The 16,589-nt window shown below is 43.2% G+C and overlaps 1 protein-coding gene across 1 annotated transcript; it reads left to right on the forward strand.

Moving 5' to 3' along the window:
• Window positions 1-1,930: 1,930 nt before the first annotated feature.
• LOC140465137 (acyl-coenzyme A thioesterase 13-like) lies at window positions 1,931-11,692 on the forward strand. Its single transcript, XM_072561001.1, has 3 exons — window positions 1,931-2,167; window positions 9,126-9,310; window positions 11,445-11,692. The coding sequence occupies exons 1-3, from the start codon at window positions 2,084-2,086 to the stop codon at window positions 11,599-11,601; spliced, it is 426 nt and encodes a 141-aa protein (XP_072417102.1). The 5' UTR covers window positions 1,931-2,083; the 3' UTR covers window positions 11,602-11,692.
• The last annotated feature ends 4,897 nt before the right edge of the window (window positions 11,693-16,589 follow it).

Here is a 16,589-nt window from a genome sequence, read left to right on the forward strand (position 1 = left end):
GTTGGCCTTTATCATAATAAGCTTTCAATACAGGTGTAAATATATTGGTGTTTTCACTGCATAGAACATTGGTGAGACTGCATCGAGAGCATCTTGTGCAGTATCGCTTTCCTGACCTAAGGAGAAATATGCTTGTCATTGGAGTGCAATAGAAGTTCACCCAACTAATTCCTGGGATGGCAGGCCTCTCCTATGAGGAAGAGACTGGGTGTGTATATTTCAGGGATCTGAAAAATGAGAAGTAATTACATTGAAATTTACAAAATTCTTCTAAGGATTGACAAGATGACTGCAGAAAGGATATTTCGCTGGACTAAACAGTAGACTAAGCAGGATACTGAGTTGAGTGAGTCAAGATCAGAGTGATGCTGGAAAAGCACAGCTGGTCAGGCAGCATTTGAGGTGCAGGAAAATCTATTTCTTGGGCAAAAGCCCTTCATCAGGAATGGGCTTTTGCCCGAGACATCAATTTTCCTGCTCCTCAAGTGCTGTCTGATCTGCTGTGCTTTTTGAGCACCACTCTAATCTTGACTTTGATCTCCAGCATCTGCAGTCCTCACGTTCGCCTACTGAGTTGAATGATCTACCATGATCTAGAATGGCAGAGCAGGTTCAAGAGACTGAATTGGACTAAATATTGCTCCCATGTTTCTATTTCTACTTCATAGGATCTAGAAGCCATGTTGTGGACTCCCAAGGAAACTCACTATGCAGCCATACATGTTGGTTTGTCTTGCCAGTAGCACATGACCTACTCAGAGGTGGTGAAGGAGATGCCTGAACCTGGGCTGTAAGTTATGATTTGGTACATATGTCTATGTTAGGATGCTGCCAGAACCAGCCTGTGGGATAGCTCTCCCAGTTATGGCACAAGCTCCAAATGTTGTTGAGGAGGACTTTGCAGTGGCTACTGGGTTGTCCATTCCTGTCACTTCCAGTGCTTCGGTCAATGCCTGGTGTTTCTTTCCATTTGAGTCCAGTGACCCTCTCCAATAATTTCTATTTTTGTTTCAGATTTCCAGCATCTGCAGTTTTTTATTTTGTATTATGTTTCTTTTATTTTATTCCTTTTTAAGACTTTTCTGTAGTTAGTTTGGTACAACTGAATGGCTTGTTAGATCTTTCAGGGTGAAATTAAGAGTCAACAAGATTCTTTCTTTGACCAAACTTCACAGGAAAATTGTACACAATCTATGGACTGTCGGGAAATCAATGGAGGTTGGGCTACGGATGTTGAGCTGTGTTAACTGAGTACTACCTCTACATATGATAAAGCCCCTGGTTGAGTCTGCCCTTTCTACTACTCAAAAACAGGAGTTCAACACCCTGATCACCCGTTGGAACACACTCTACCCTCTTTATTAAATCACCCCAGGCCAGTTGAAAGTCACATATCTCCCGACTTGCGCCCATGTGGATCAGTTAGGGCAGTACTTCCCAAAGTGAGGAATGGGACCCATGTGGGAATGGCTGAAGTCTTCTCTGCCTGCCCTCCTGTGTCTTCTCATTCCCCTCTCACTACCTGGCCCTCCCAAGGCTTATCTATTTTCAATCCTTAAAATGAGGCAACAATGGTGAAACGTTTAGGAAGCACTGGGTTAGTGCATTTATTGTAATGAGGTTCATGAATAGGGCACTCACATCCATCTCAGTTGGGGATTGTCTGGAAAAATTAGGACAATAGGGTTTCTATTTACGTTTCTCTGGTGACTGGTGAAATTGCAGGTAGCAATACAAAACAGACGATTCAAAAATTTTATGGGACAAGAAAACTGTTACTCTTTTTTAAAAATAGAAATGGATATATTTAAATTAATATGCAAGATTTAAAAATTGCTTTGGAATCTGTGTAAAGCGAGAGAATCTGTGAAAGTCCAAAAACGAAAGTGCAGCAAGGACCGAAATGTGAGCAGAGAGAGTACTCAAGCCCATCATGAGCTGAGGAAGGTTTTGGTGCTGGTGCTGTGTGAGATTGGATGGAGGGGAGGAGCTGCTCAACCAGCTGCTGTCAATAAAGGCCTCGCTGTAACACTTCCCTTTGCTCAGTGAAGCTGTCACTTCAACTGGGAAGAGGTTTGAAACCATGACGGCCTCGTCCTTGAACACTCTAAGGCAGGTCGTCCAGGGTTTGACCGGAGGAAGTGGCTTCGATCGGGTTTTGAATAAGGTAGTTATCTACTTGACAGCCTTGGGAGTCTGTCAAAGCAAGAGTCTGAGCTGGGGTATTTTGTAAGCGAACAGTAATCGCCCTCACCTAACCCTATCTATAAAGATCTGACCCAGGACGCCACGATTTAGTCCTCCCCCCCCCCCCCCCCCTCACACTGTTTGATCGAAAATTGTTGGAGTTGCGAGCAGTCTGCATTGACAGGATTTGGGGAGAAATGATCAAGGTTTTACTACATAATGTCTGAAACATTTACACGGATGCAGTTTCTTTACGTTCACGGTCTGTTTTTTATGCGGTGGGGTATTTAATAAAAACCTGTTCCCCAGCACTGAAAGGTAGTGCAAACATCACTTTTAAAAGCTATCGCAATGTTTATGCATTAGGGAACATAATGACCTTTTACCTTTGGGAACAGGAATCTCTTCCTGGTGGCTGCAAGGTCACTAGGTTTGAATAGCAATAAAAATAAGAACAAAAAAAAAATGAAATGCAGAGAGAAAAGCAGAGTTGGTCTTTCAGATCTGTAACCTTTTATCAGAATTGACTTTGAGCAGCCACAGCGTAGGGACATAATAATGAATGAGTATACAGTATAATGGAAATTCCAACAGCAGGTGGCAATGGCTGGGCAGAGCAGTTTAAATAAATCCTCTGGAGAAGAAAAGCAGATATTTGAGGGAAGGAGAACTAACGGGAGGAAGGAGCAGTCAAAGAATTCCTCAGGGTGGTTAAAAACAATGACTGCAGATGCTGGAAACCAGATTCTGGAAGAGCACAGCAGTTCAGGCAGCATCCAAGGAGCAGCGAAATCGACGTTTCGGGCAAAAGCTCTTCAGCAGGAATAAAGGCAGTGAGCCTGAAGCGTGGAGCGATAAGCTAGAGGAGGGTGGGGGTGGAGAGAGAGTAGCATAGAATACAATGGGTGAGTGGGGAAGGAGATGAAGGTGATAGGTCAAGGAGGAGAGGGTGGAGTGGATAGGTGGAAAAGGAGATAGGCAGGTCAGACAAGTCAAGGAGACAGGGCTGAGCTGGAAGTTTAAAATAAGGATGAGGTGGGGGAAGGGGAAATGAGGAAGCTGTTGAAGTCCACATTGATGCCTTGGAGTTGAAGTGTTCCGAGGTGGAAGATGAGGCGTTCTTCCTCCAGGCGTCTGGTGGTGAGGGAGCGGCGGTGAAGGAGGCCCAGGACCTCCATGTCCTCGGCAGAGTGGGAGGGGGAGTTGAAATGTTGGGCCACGGGGTTGTTTGGTTGATTGGCGCGGGTGTCTCGGAGATGTTCCCTAAAGCACTCTGCTAGGAGGCGCCCAGTCTCCCCAATGTAGAGGAGACCACATCAGGAGCAACGGATACAATAAATGATATTAGTGGATGTGCAGGTAAAACTTTGATGGATGTGGAAGGCTCCTTTAGGGCCTTGGATAGAGGTGAGGGAGGAGGTGTGGGCACAGGTTTTACAGTTCCTGCGGTGGCAGGGGAAAATGCCAGGATGGGAGGGTGGGTCGTAGGGGGGTGTGGACCTGACCAGGTAGTCACGGAGGGAACAGTCTTTGCAGAAGGCGGAAAGGGGTGGGGAGGGAAATATATCCCTGGTGGTGGGGTCTTTTTGGAGGTGGCGGAAATGTCGGCGGATGATTTGGTTGATGCGAAGGTTTGTAGGGTGGAAGGTGAGCACCAGGGGCGTTCTGTCCTTGTTACGGTTGGAGGGGTGGGGTCTGAGGGCGGAGGTGTGGGATGTGGACGAGATGCGTTGGAGGGCATCTTTAACCATGTGGGAAGGGAAATTGCGGTCTCTAAAGAAGGAGGCCATCTGGTGTGTTCTATGGTGGAACTGGAAGCAGATACGGCGGAGGCGGAGAAATTGGGAATACGGGATGGCATTTTTGCAAGAGGTAGGGTGGGAAGAGGCGTAATCCAGGTAGCTGTGGGAGTCGGTGGGTTTGTAAAAAATGTCAGTGTCAAGTCGGTCGTCACTAATGGAGATGGAGAGGTCCAGGAAGGGGAGCGAGGTGTCAGAGATGGTCCAGGTAAATTTAAGGTCAGGGTGGAATGTGTTGGTGAAGTTGATGAATTGCTCAACCTCCTCGCGGGAGCACGAGGTGGCGCCAATGCAGTCATCAATGTAGCGGAGGAAGAGGTGGGGAGTGGTGCCGGTGTAATTACGGAAGATCATCTGTTCTACATAGCCAACAAAGAGACAGGCATAGCTGGGGCCCATACGTGTGCCCATGGCTACACCTTTGGTCTGGATGAAGTGGGAGGATTCAAAGGAGAAATTGTTAAGGGTGAGGACCAGTTCGGCCAAACGAATGAGAGTGTCAGTGGAAGGGTACTGTTGGGGACGTCTGGAGAGGTAAAAACGGAGGGCTTGGAGGCCGTGGTCATGGCGGATGGAGGTGTAGAGGGTTTGGATATCCATGGTGAAGATGAGGCGTTGGGGGCTGGGGAAATGGAAGTCTTGGAGGAGGTGGAGGGAGTGGGTGGTGTCGCGAACGTATGTGGGGAGTTTCTGGACTAGGGGGGATAGGACAGTGTCGAGTTAGGTAGAGATGAGTTCAGTGGGGCAGGAGCATGCTGAGACAATGGGTCGGCCAGGGTGGTCAGGCTTGTGGATCTTGGGAAGGAGGTAGAACCGGGCAGTGCGGGGTTCCCGGACTATGAGGTTGGAAGCTGTGGGTGGGAGATCTCCTGAGGTGATGAGGTTCTGTATGGTCTGAGAGATGATGGTTTGGTGATGGGGGGTGGGGTCATGGTCGAGGGGGCAGTAGGAAGAGGTGTCCTCGAGTTGGCGTTTGGCTTCAGCGGTGTAGAGGTCAGTGCGCCAGACTATCACTGCGCCCCCTTTATCCGCTGGCTTGATGGTGAGGTTGGGATTGGAGGGCTGCGCGTTGTGCGGATGAGAGATTGGAGTGGGGGAGGGGGGACGACAGGTTGAGATGGTTAATGTCCCGGCGGCAGTTGGAAATGAAGAGGTTGAGGGTGGGTAATAGGCCAGCGCGGGGTGTCCAGGTGGATGCAGTGTGTTGGAGGTGGGCGAAGGGGTCCTCGGAAGGTGGGCGGGAGTCCTGATTGTGAAAGTAAGCTCGGAGGCGGAGGCGACGGAAGAAGTGTTCGATGTCACGGCGTGTATTAAATTCATTGATGCGTGGACGGAGGGGGATGAAGAGCAATTCATCAACTTCACCAACACATTCCACCCTGACCTTAAATTTACCTGGACCATCTCTGACACCTCCCTCCCCTTCCTGGACCTCTCCATCTCCATTAGTGACGACCAACTTGACACTGACATTTTTTACAAACCCACTGAGTCCCACAGCTACCTAGATTACACCTCTTCCTACCCTACCTCCTGCAAAAATGCCATCCCGTATTCCCAATTCCTCCTCCGCCTCTGCCGTATCTGCTCCCAGGAGGACCAGTTCCACCACAGAACACACCAGATGGCCTCCTTCTTTAGAGACTGCAATTTCCCTTCCCACATGGTTCAAGATGCCCTCCGATGCATCTTATCCACATCCTGTACCTCCACCCTCAGACCCCACCCCTCCAACTGTAACAAGGACAGAACGCCCCTGGTGCTCACCTTCCACCCTACCAACCTTCGCATAAACCAAATCATCCGCCGACATTTCCGCCACCTCCAAACAGACCCAACCACCAGGGATATATTTCCCTTCCCACCCCTTTCCCCCTTTCGCAAAGACCGTTCCCTCCATGACTACCTGGTCAGGTCCACACCCCCATACAACCCACCTTCCCCTGCCACCGCATGAATTGCAAAACCTGCACCAACACCACCTCCCTCACCTCCATCCAAGGCCCTAAAGGAGCCTTCCACATCCATCAAAGTTTTACCTGCACATCCACCAATATTGTATCCATTGCTCCCGATGCGGTGGTCTCTACATTGGGGAGACTGGGCGCCTCCTAGCAGAGCGCTTTAGGGAACATCTCCAAGACACCCGCACCAATCAACCAAACTGCCCCGTGGCCCAACATTTCAACTCCCCCTCCCACTCTGCCGAGGACATGGAGGTCCTGGGCCTCCTTCACCGCCGCTCCCTCACCACCAGACGCCTGGAGGAAGAACGCCTCATCTTCCGCCTCGGAACACTTCAACCCCAGGGCATCAATGTGGACTTCAACAGCTTCCTCATTTCCCCTTCCCCCACCTCATCCTTATTTTAAACTTCCAGCTCAGCACCGTCTCCTTGACTTGTCCGGACTTGTCCGACCTGCCTATCTCCTTTTCGACCTATCCACTCCACCCTCTCCTCCTTGACCTATCACCTTCATCTTCTCCCCCACTCACCCATTGTACTCTATGCTACTCTCTCCCCACCCCCACCTCCACCCTCCTCTAGCTTATCTCTCCACGCTTCAGGCTCACTGCCTTTATTCCTGATGAAGGGCTTTTGCCCGAAACGTTGATTTCGCTGCTCCTTGGATGCTGCCTGAACTGCTGTGCTCTTCCAGCACCACTAATCCAGAACAAAGAATTCCTCAACCCAGTGTAAACCAGAAAGGTCCCATCCATGTAATACTTCCCCATTTAGCCACAATCATTTCATATTTGCAATGGCCTGAAATAACGAGGGTAGCTTCGTGTTCTTTGGGGCCTTCTGTGAGTTCAAATCTAACATTACATTTCTGATGTAGTGGCCAGATTTCCACAGTTCAAGCATCAAGTCATGACAGATGAGGTTGAAAGGCGCCTGGCCGAGATGAAGCAGATGGTGGAGGAATTGAAACTGGCACTGTCCATGAGGGAGGCTGAAGCCACACTGGGATGATTGGAGGCTTGACTATTGGCAGAGGGAATTGGATATTTAGACCAAATCCAGGCACATCTTTCCAGAATCTGACTACATATCTCTTCCTTTAGCTCCTACTGGAAGTGTCAACTGTAATCCCAGGAGTGTGATTGCACCCTTCCTATTCCTGAGTTTTACCTGTAATGCCTCACTGCAAGATCTCGTCAGGGTGTACACCCTCAATACAGCTGTGATATGCTCCCTAACAAGTAATGCAACTCCCTCACCTCTTTTGCCTCCTCCCCTGTCTTGTCTAAAACATTGATATCCTGGAACGTTTAGCTGCCAATCTTGTCCCTCTTTCATCCAGGTTTCCATGATAACAACAACATCATAATTACATGCATTAATCCAGGTTCAAAGTCCATACATCTTACCTGTTATACTTCTTGCATTGAAGTAATTACAGTCCAAGCCTCCAGTTCCAATGAGCTCAGCAACCTCTCCCTGACTGCTCTTCCTCTTGGCTATATTTGCCTTAGTCTCAAGCTCTTCCCCAATTTGTATACCTGTTGCTTTGGTTCCCACTCCCTGCCGCACTAGTTTCCCTCCTGAGTGGCACTATCAAACCTCCCTTCCAGGATATTGGTACCCCTCCAGTTCAGGTGCAACCCAAAACATATACCACCTATCAGCTGAAATTGGCTGAAAACTCATGTTACATGGCAATATTTATGTGAAAATTGGATTTGAAGCAGAGAAGGATTGTGAATAAGTTGCTGGAAAATTTGTGCCATACCACCATTGGGTGTTTGAAAAATGACATCTTTCCTTACTTTCCCATGGGATTCATGAAGTTGCTGCATTTGTACATTGATTGGTATCTTTCCATCTGCAAGAGCTAATAGGATTACAACCATAGGTCTTTGATTCAGTTGGATGAGCACTTTTTTGGATCGTTGAACAAAACAATTCTGGAAGGACAAACTTGTCTCTTGTTGGTGCTTTGGAATAATGTCTGTTGATGCAGTTTGCTGTGTTGGCCACTGCATTGTGGAGATTCTGAAACCAGATACTGTCTTGATGGCAAAATCACTCCTGCATATGGTGTCACCTTTTACTGATTAATGGATCTTGTTTAAAAGGTAACATTATTAATAGCCATCAGCATTGGAATAAATGAAGTCCTAAAACTGGATGCGTAAACAAGCCAAAGAAACCTAGACATAAAACCAAAACCATAAATTGTAAAAAAAAAACTGAAGGTTATAAGTTAAGCTTCAAATCACTGTTGAACTTTTAAAATTGTACAAATCTCGTCCCTTTGATTTATAACTCCATCTGGAATTCAGGGTGACTTGTGATTATTCAAAGTTTTACCATCTATTTCTGAAAGCTCATCCAAAATGTTGCCATCCTAACTTGCACCAGGTCCCGATGAGCCATCACTCCATACATGCTGATGTATATTGGCTCCTGGTTAAGCAATGCCTTGATTTCACAATTCTCATCCTTGTTTTCAAATTCTTCCATGGCCTCACTACTATGTATGCTTTATAATCTCCTCCAGCCTCACAACCTTCCAAGATATCAGTGCTTCTCTAATTCTGGCTTCTTCAGCATTCCTGATCATAATCATTCCATCAATGCTGGTTGTGGTTTCAGCTACCAATGTCCAAAGGTTTGGAATTACCTCCCTAAACCATGCCACCACTCTATATCTCTCTCTTCTCCTTTAAGACACACCATAAAATCTACCTCCTTTTAAAGAGCTTGCATCTCTTTTGTGGTTCAATTTTATAATTCTCCCATTAAATGCCCTGGGTATTTTAATATGTTAAAAGGAACTGTATAAACATAAATTGTTATTGACATTACATTCTTAGGTCATTTCCAGAGAAAGAACATGACTTAAAGTATCATACTTACTGTATATCTGTCTTTCAGTGAGATAAAGAAAAACACACTTCTTTATTGTCTTTCAATTAACTTATAACCAATGAAGTAGCTTTGAAGTGTAGTTATTGTCTTGTTGGACACAAGACAGTCAATTTATGCACAGCAAGGTCTCTCAGAGATTGTTCAAATAATGCTAAAGGATCTTTAGTGACCATCTGAGAAGGTCAAAATCCCTAACGAATAATACTTCTTGTTTAACAAATTAACTAATTTTAATGAAACTACGATTGTGTGTTTTCTAGATGACTGTGGTTTCAGCTTGTCCTGGGAAAATAGTTTGCGAAATGAAGGTGGAACAGGAACATGTGAACCGAGCAGGCACACTGCACGGAGGGCTAACTGCAACTCTTGTAGATGTAGTATCAACAACAGCCTTACTTAATACAGAGCGAGCGCTACCAGGAGTTAGTGTAGACATGAATATAACGTGAGTGCAATTTTCAAAACTTGGTAATTTAGCTGTATTGATAATATAGTAGCAGTATTGAAGCCTTGTTGCACAGCAAGTAAATTCTGTGGCAGTAATTTATATAGCCATTGTCCATGAGGGATTGTAGGGATCAATCTCTGCTAGACGTAGACGGAGAATTAAGTATATTGCCTGAAGGATACCATTCTACATGGTGCAAAATAGGCAGGTGGATCTCGATTAATGACCACTTACTATGCCAAGGGCATTACTCTGCACCACATTTTAACCACTGGAGTTAACTAACCCCCATTTTAAATACAGGATTTTTAACAAATGTAAAATATATTAATGATGCAAGGACATTTAAAAATGTATGTTTATTCATTACTCATGATTAAACCTTTAAAAAGACAGTGGTCACATTACATAGAAGGAAGAGAAAGTCAATTGATACATTTTTCAGGGGTCTTAGAAGAGCTCTCTAATTAATCCCAACACTAATTTAATGTAATAAAACCAGCAGCCAATTTGCACACAACAATTTTCCACAAATAGCAATGAGATGGTTAAATATATTGCTGATTGAGTGATAGCATTTGTCTGGCCAAACACTCTTCAATGACTTGCCTGCCTTATAGCAGCCTGGGATCTATCATATACATTTGAATGGGCAAATGGGGCTTTGGTTGAATGTTTCATTCAAAAACTGACGGTAATATTCCTTGTCTTGTATTGAGCACGTCAGCTTAGATAATGTCCTGAAGTCTTTGCAGTAGGACTTGAACCCACCTTCTTAAGGTTTGAGATTAAGGTGAAATGCACAATGGGTGAGAATCATGGGTATAACCAATTATAGAGTCAGGGAGATGCACAGCATGGGAACAGACCCTTCAATCCAACTTATCCATGCCGACCAGATATCCTAAATCAATCCAGTCCCATTTGCCAATAATTGACTTACATCCCTCTAATCCTATTCATGTACCCATCCAGATGCCTTTAAAATGTTATAATTGCAGCAGCACATTTCATACTCGCACCACCCTCTTGAAAACGTTGCCCCTGGGTCCCTTTTAAACCTTTCCCCTATCACCTTAAACCTATGCCCTCTAGTTTTGGACTCCCCCACTCTGGGGAAAAGACCTTGGCTATTCACCCTATTCATGCCCTTCATGATGTTATAAACTTCCATATGGTTATCCCTCAACCTCCTATGCTCCAGGGAAAATAGCCCCAGTCTATTCAGCCTCTCCCTATAGGTCAAACTCTCTTATCCTGGCAACATCCTTGTAAATCTTTTCTGAACGCTTTCAACTTTCACAACATCCTTGCTATAGCAGGGAGACCAACAATGCATGCAGTGTTCCAATAGTGGCCTAACCAATATTTTTTACAGCCACAACACAACCTCCCCATTCCTGTACTCAATGCACTGACCAATAAAGGCAAGCATACCAAACGCCGCCTTCACTACCCTGTCTAAATATGACTTCACTTTCAAAGAACTATGTACCTGTACCCCCTAGGTCTCCTTGTTAAGCAACACTCTCCAGGACCTTACAATTAAACGTATAAGTCCTGTTCTGATTTGCCTTACCAAATGCACCACCTCATAATTACCTAATTTAAACAACATCTGCCACTTCTCAGCCTATTTGCCCATCTAATCAAGGTCCTATTGTACTGAGACAACCTTTGCTGTCCACTACACCTCCAATTTTGGTGTCATCTGCAAACCTATCAACCATATTCCCTAAATTCACTTCCAAATCATTTACATAAATGACAAAAAGCAGTGGAGCCCACACCAATCCTTGTGGCCCACTGCTGGTCTCAGGCCTCCAGTCTGAAAAGCAACCCTTTTAATCCACCTACTATTGTGTGTGGTATTGCCACTTTCATGATGATCAGGTGAAACAGGTGGATCAAGCAAACACAAACATGCAGCCTTGTTTCAGATATTTCCTAGTAAGATTACACTGGTTTACCATCTAGAAAAGAGCAAGAGTGGGGATTAATGTTGGACGAAATTGTACAAAAGGATTTATTTTTAACTTTTTTAAAATTAACATTAATATCCAATAACTATTTTAGTTTTCTTGATAGCTGGAAATGTATTATTGTGTGACTTGTACTTTACTCTTTTTAGATACATGAATGCAGCTAAATTGGGAGAGGATGTTATCATAACTGCTAAGGTGCTAAAGGAAGGTAAATCTCTTGCATTTACAACTGTGGATTTGACAAGCAAAGTGACAGGAAAACTCCTAGCCCAAGGACGACACACAAAGCATTTAGGGAGCTGAACAAATTTTTTGATTTTCAGAAAATGTTTTTCTTTTGTTTGTATGGAGTTATTCTGTTGAAGAAAAGGTAATCGAAATTAAAAATTTAAAAGTGAAAAATTTCACATTTTGTAGACTCTGCTTTCAACTTGGTCCATGTTGTGTCTCACTGCTGAAAATTAAAAAAAACCAAAAAGTTGTATTGAAAGCCAAATGCTTTTTAATTTAGAACTGCCAGATAATATTCCATCTTAATATCACAGTACACTTTCAATACACTATATTAACTATATGTGACATACATGTATCCTGAAGTCTCCATCAAAATATCATGCAATACTAAAGGCTGTGATGTCATCAGGTTGGGTGGAGCAAATGCAACTTCAACATTATCTCTTTCAGAATTATTACCTATGCAACAGGGGATACGTTAGCTCAGTTGGCTAGAACAGCTGGTTTGCAATGCGATCCCTACAGAGTAGGCTCAACTTCTGCACTGGCTGAAGTTACCATGAAGGACTTACCTTCTCAATCTGTCCCCGCACCTGACAGTTGGTGATTCTCAGACTAAACCACTACCAGTTTCCCTCTAATGAGAGCAGCCTATGGTCGTTTAGAACAATGCCAACTCTACCGATATGACTGTTTCAATGTGAGTACTTCAGAGCGGTTTGAGTATATTAATGATATGTCAACTAGCTTTACGGGATGCTTCATGCTTCCTAAGTATAAATGGAAGCCTGTGCTGAAACCCTCATTGTAAAAAGCTTAATTCCAAGTAAGTCTAAGACTTACAGTTTGGATTTAGGTCATTTTTTTTCTACAGTTTATCTTTGGCATTATTCAAGGCAAAATTTGAAAAAGAAAACTCTCTTCCTGCATCATATTTGCTGTTTTTTCACTTGAATTATGTCTCTCCTTCTCACTCTTCCATGTATGTCATTTCTCATTCACTCTGAGTTCATTTTCAGGTTCTTTCCTTATGTATACCACACTATATTACTGGAAGATTGTGTGCAAGGATAACTGAAAATGCAAAGCACAAAAGGAGAAGTTAACAATTAAGTGTACATTGTTTATCCGAACTGACAAACATAATGCTGTGGTATTCAGTAAAATCATGGATTATCATCTACCTTTAAGCTCAGCTACGTTTTCCTTCACTCGCCCTTTATCCCTGGATTCCCTTTGTGTCCAAAAATCTGTCAGTCAGTATCTGATTTGAATATATTCGATCAATAATCCATACTTCTCTGAAATAAATAATTCCAAAAGTTCACAAACTTTTGAGTGGACGAAATTCAGCTCCTCACAGTCCTAAATGGCTGTCCCCCTTTTCTGAGACTGTTTCCTAGTTCTAGATTTCCCAGAGGAGGAAACATCTTTCCTATATGATCCTATCAAATCCTTTAAGATTGTTGTTTCAATAAGGCCATTTCACGTTCTTGGAAATCCAAAATAAATGAATGAAGAGAACAAACCTCATCCCAGAGATCCTCTGGTGAACATTTATTGCCCTTCTTTGGGGCAATTATGTTCTTTCCTGGGTGAAGAAACCAAATATATTTGCAGTACTCCAAATGTCATTGTACCATCCCTTTACAATTGCCACTTCTTTCTTTTCATATCCTAATCCTTTTGTGATAAAAGACCAACATATTGTTTCTCTATTAATTGCTTTGTATTTGCACAGTAATATCATTTTATACATGTTGAAAGATGCCCAGGTCCCTCTGCATGATACTTTTCATTTCCTTACAATTTAAAAGAAGTCTGTTCTTCTATTTTTCCTAGACAGCTTCACATTTTTCTGCAATTATTCTCCATCTGCTGTGTTCAACTGCTTACTCATTTAAACTGTCTTTGTGTTCTCCTCAATCTAATTTTGCAGCTAACCTTTTATAGATATTTTCTATTCAAGATGTTTTTACGTTTCTCTGGAGTGTGTGGAATTTGAACTTTGAGTCTTCTGACTCGGAGATAGGGACGGTACCACTGTAGCACAAGAACCCACAGATAACACTGTATCACAAGTAAAGTTGGGTATGTTACATTTAAATGTCTGCTTTAAGTATTTGAAATGGACTGTAAACAGTTGGGATCCAAGCACTGATCCTTGTGAAATCTAAAATGTTATAGTGTAGGAGGCAGCTATTTGGCCGATTCTATCTGCACCACTCTCTTAGATAAGAAACATCTAAATGCCACTTACCTGCCTTCTCACTACAACCTTACACATTCTTCCTTTTTACATAATAATCCAATTCCCTCGAATATAGTTTGGACCTGCTTCTGCCACACTCAACCAGTCTATTCTGAATCATAATGACTTGGCACATGGAAGTTTTTCCTCATGTAGCTTTTACATATTTTGCCAATTACTTTAAATTTAGGCTATCTAGAACTTGATCCTTCCACTGGTGGGAATAGTTTATCTCGATCTATTTCATCTACAGTGATCATGATTTTGAATACAGACATCAAATCTCCTCTCCTTCGTCTCGAATTTTTCATCCCAGAACCATTTCTGTAAATGTTTTGTACACTCTGTCTAATACTGTGACATACCCTTTCTAAAGTTTGGTGCCCAGGACTTAACGTAGTACTTCAGTTGAGGCCGAACCAGTGTTTTACCACATGATTAGCAGAATCTTGGTTTTGTACCCTGTGATGCTTTTCATAAAGCCGAGGATGTCCTATACTTTATTAACCACTTTACCAACCTGTTTCGTAACCTTTAATGGATTTGTACACCTGTCCAACTAGCTCTCTCTGCTCCTCCACTCACTTTAGAATTGTCCCAAAAATTTTATATGGTCAACATTCTTCCAATCAAAACAAATTAGTTCACAATTCACTGTAGTAAATGCCATCTGTTACTTGCCGACCAATTCCACCATAATGTCTCTGTTCTTTGAAGTTCAGTATTCTCTTTACAGCTCACAATACATTCAAGTATTTTACCAACAGGGTTTGAAATTGTGCCCTATATAGCAAGGTCCTGATCATGAATATCAGGGAGATCAGTTATCCAGGCACTGGCTGCAAGAGAACCCCACTATAAACGTTCCTCCAATCTGAAAAACAACAGTTCAACACTTAGTTTCCCGTTGATGAATTTTGGATCCAAGTTGGGAGGAACGTGCTAACAGAAGTAGACCATTCAGTCTGTTGGGCCTGCCTCACCACTCAGTATGATCATGGCTAATCAAACACTTCCATTTATTTAACTCACCCCATGCCCATAACCTTCTGCAACACAGATTCAATATATCAATCTCTACCTGAAACATATTCAAAGAATGAGCCTCGTCTGCCCTTTTTGTGATGGAGAATTCCAAAGGTTCATAGCACTCCAAGTAGAATAATTTCTCATTTGCGACTTATGTGGAATATCACTTATTTTTAAACTGTGCCGTCTGGGGATTCCCAGATTCCCCAAAGAGGAAACGTCTTATCAGATTTCTTCCTGTGTGAAAACAGACAAAGAAGTCATTGAATTTGTTATTTCTCTTCCCCTTATAAATTCTCCTGACTGTGCTTTTAATAGACCCATATTTGTTTAGTGTCAAAAGTTTGGTGCTGGAAAAGCACACCACATCAGGCAGCATCCAAGAGCAGGAGAATCAACATTTTGGGCTCTTCATCAGGAATGTGTGTGTGTGTGTGTTGGGGGGGGAAGAGAATCAAGTGGGCTGAGAGATAAATAGAAGTGGGGTGGGGCTAGGAGTCAAGGTAGGTTGGAAGACAATAAGTAGATGAAGGTTGTGGTGAAGGTGATAGGTTGGATGGAAGATGGATAGGTAGGACAGGTCAAGAGTGGAGCCGAGTTTGAAGGTTGGATCTGGGATCAGGTGGGAGGTAGGAGATTTGGAAACTAGTGAAGTCGATGTTGATTTGAAGGGATGCAAGGCTGAAGATGAAGTGTTCTTCCTCCAGGCAGCGGGTGGCTAGGATTTGGCGGTGGAGGAGGCCCAGGATTTGCAGGTCCTTGGCAGAGTTTTCTTTTAGCAAAATATTTCTTCTTTACCTACTGATGAAGCTTTTACAATATTTTCATATATTTTTTGCAGATTACATTCATATTCTATTCTCCCTTTTTTTTCCTCGTCCTGCTTTGTATTTTATATAAATCTCTCGATCCTCAATGTTATTTCAAGCAATGTTGTAAGCCTTTCGATTTAATTTTATCTAATCCTGAACATCCTTTGTTAGCCACAGTTGACTGACCTTTTGAGTTTTTGCACCTTGAAGGAATGCATAATTGCATGTCTTAGAGCAACAGTTCTTTCAAGACTATATATTAAAGAATATATAAACTTTAAGACAACGGCAGAGGAAGGCTTCTGAACCAGAGTTCATCCACTCTGACAGTTTTTATTTCTTTTTTCCTTGCTATTTTCTTTCCAAGTTTTTTTTTAAAGCTTTCCTTTTCTCCACTTACTTTCTGGAAGGAGCACAAAATGGCTGGTGTTCCCAAGCATAACTCTTGGCAGTCAATGACATTGCAACTTGTTCAAAGTCCAGAGCTTGGAAGCACAGAGGTGGCCGAGTGGGACTCCAGCAGGAACGTGGGAGCAGGTAGCCCAGGTAGTTGGTGGCAAGATTGGGATAGGCAGGCCAAGGCAGCTGGTGACGAGAGGTGTAGGCAGCCTCCAGGAATCAGCAGCAAGAGCAGGAGCAGGCAGCCCAGGGTCATAGCAGTGGCAAGTGTGAAAATTGTGAGCCCAGCATGGGCAAACACTTATGGACTGTGGTATTGAACTTGATTCTGTGTGTTTTGTTTCTTTGAACTGTTACTTTGGTTTTCCACTGTTTAGTTAGAAGGACTTTAATGTTTAACTTCTTAAACTTTATTCTTGTTATTTTTCCTGTTTTGTACCTCAGTACCTTTATACCAAAGTGCCATCTTAAGTGGTAACAAATTCACACTAATACAGTGAAATGTTTATGACAAAAGAAAAATTCAATACAGTCATGCCTATTTTCTGAATCTGCTTCAGCTAATT

Source organism: Chiloscyllium punctatum, chromosome 41 (assembly GCF_047496795.1).
Source record: "Chiloscyllium punctatum isolate Juve2018m chromosome 41, sChiPun1.3, whole genome shotgun sequence".
NCBI classification, from domain to species: domain Eukaryota; kingdom Metazoa; phylum Chordata; class Chondrichthyes; order Orectolobiformes; family Hemiscylliidae; genus Chiloscyllium; species Chiloscyllium punctatum.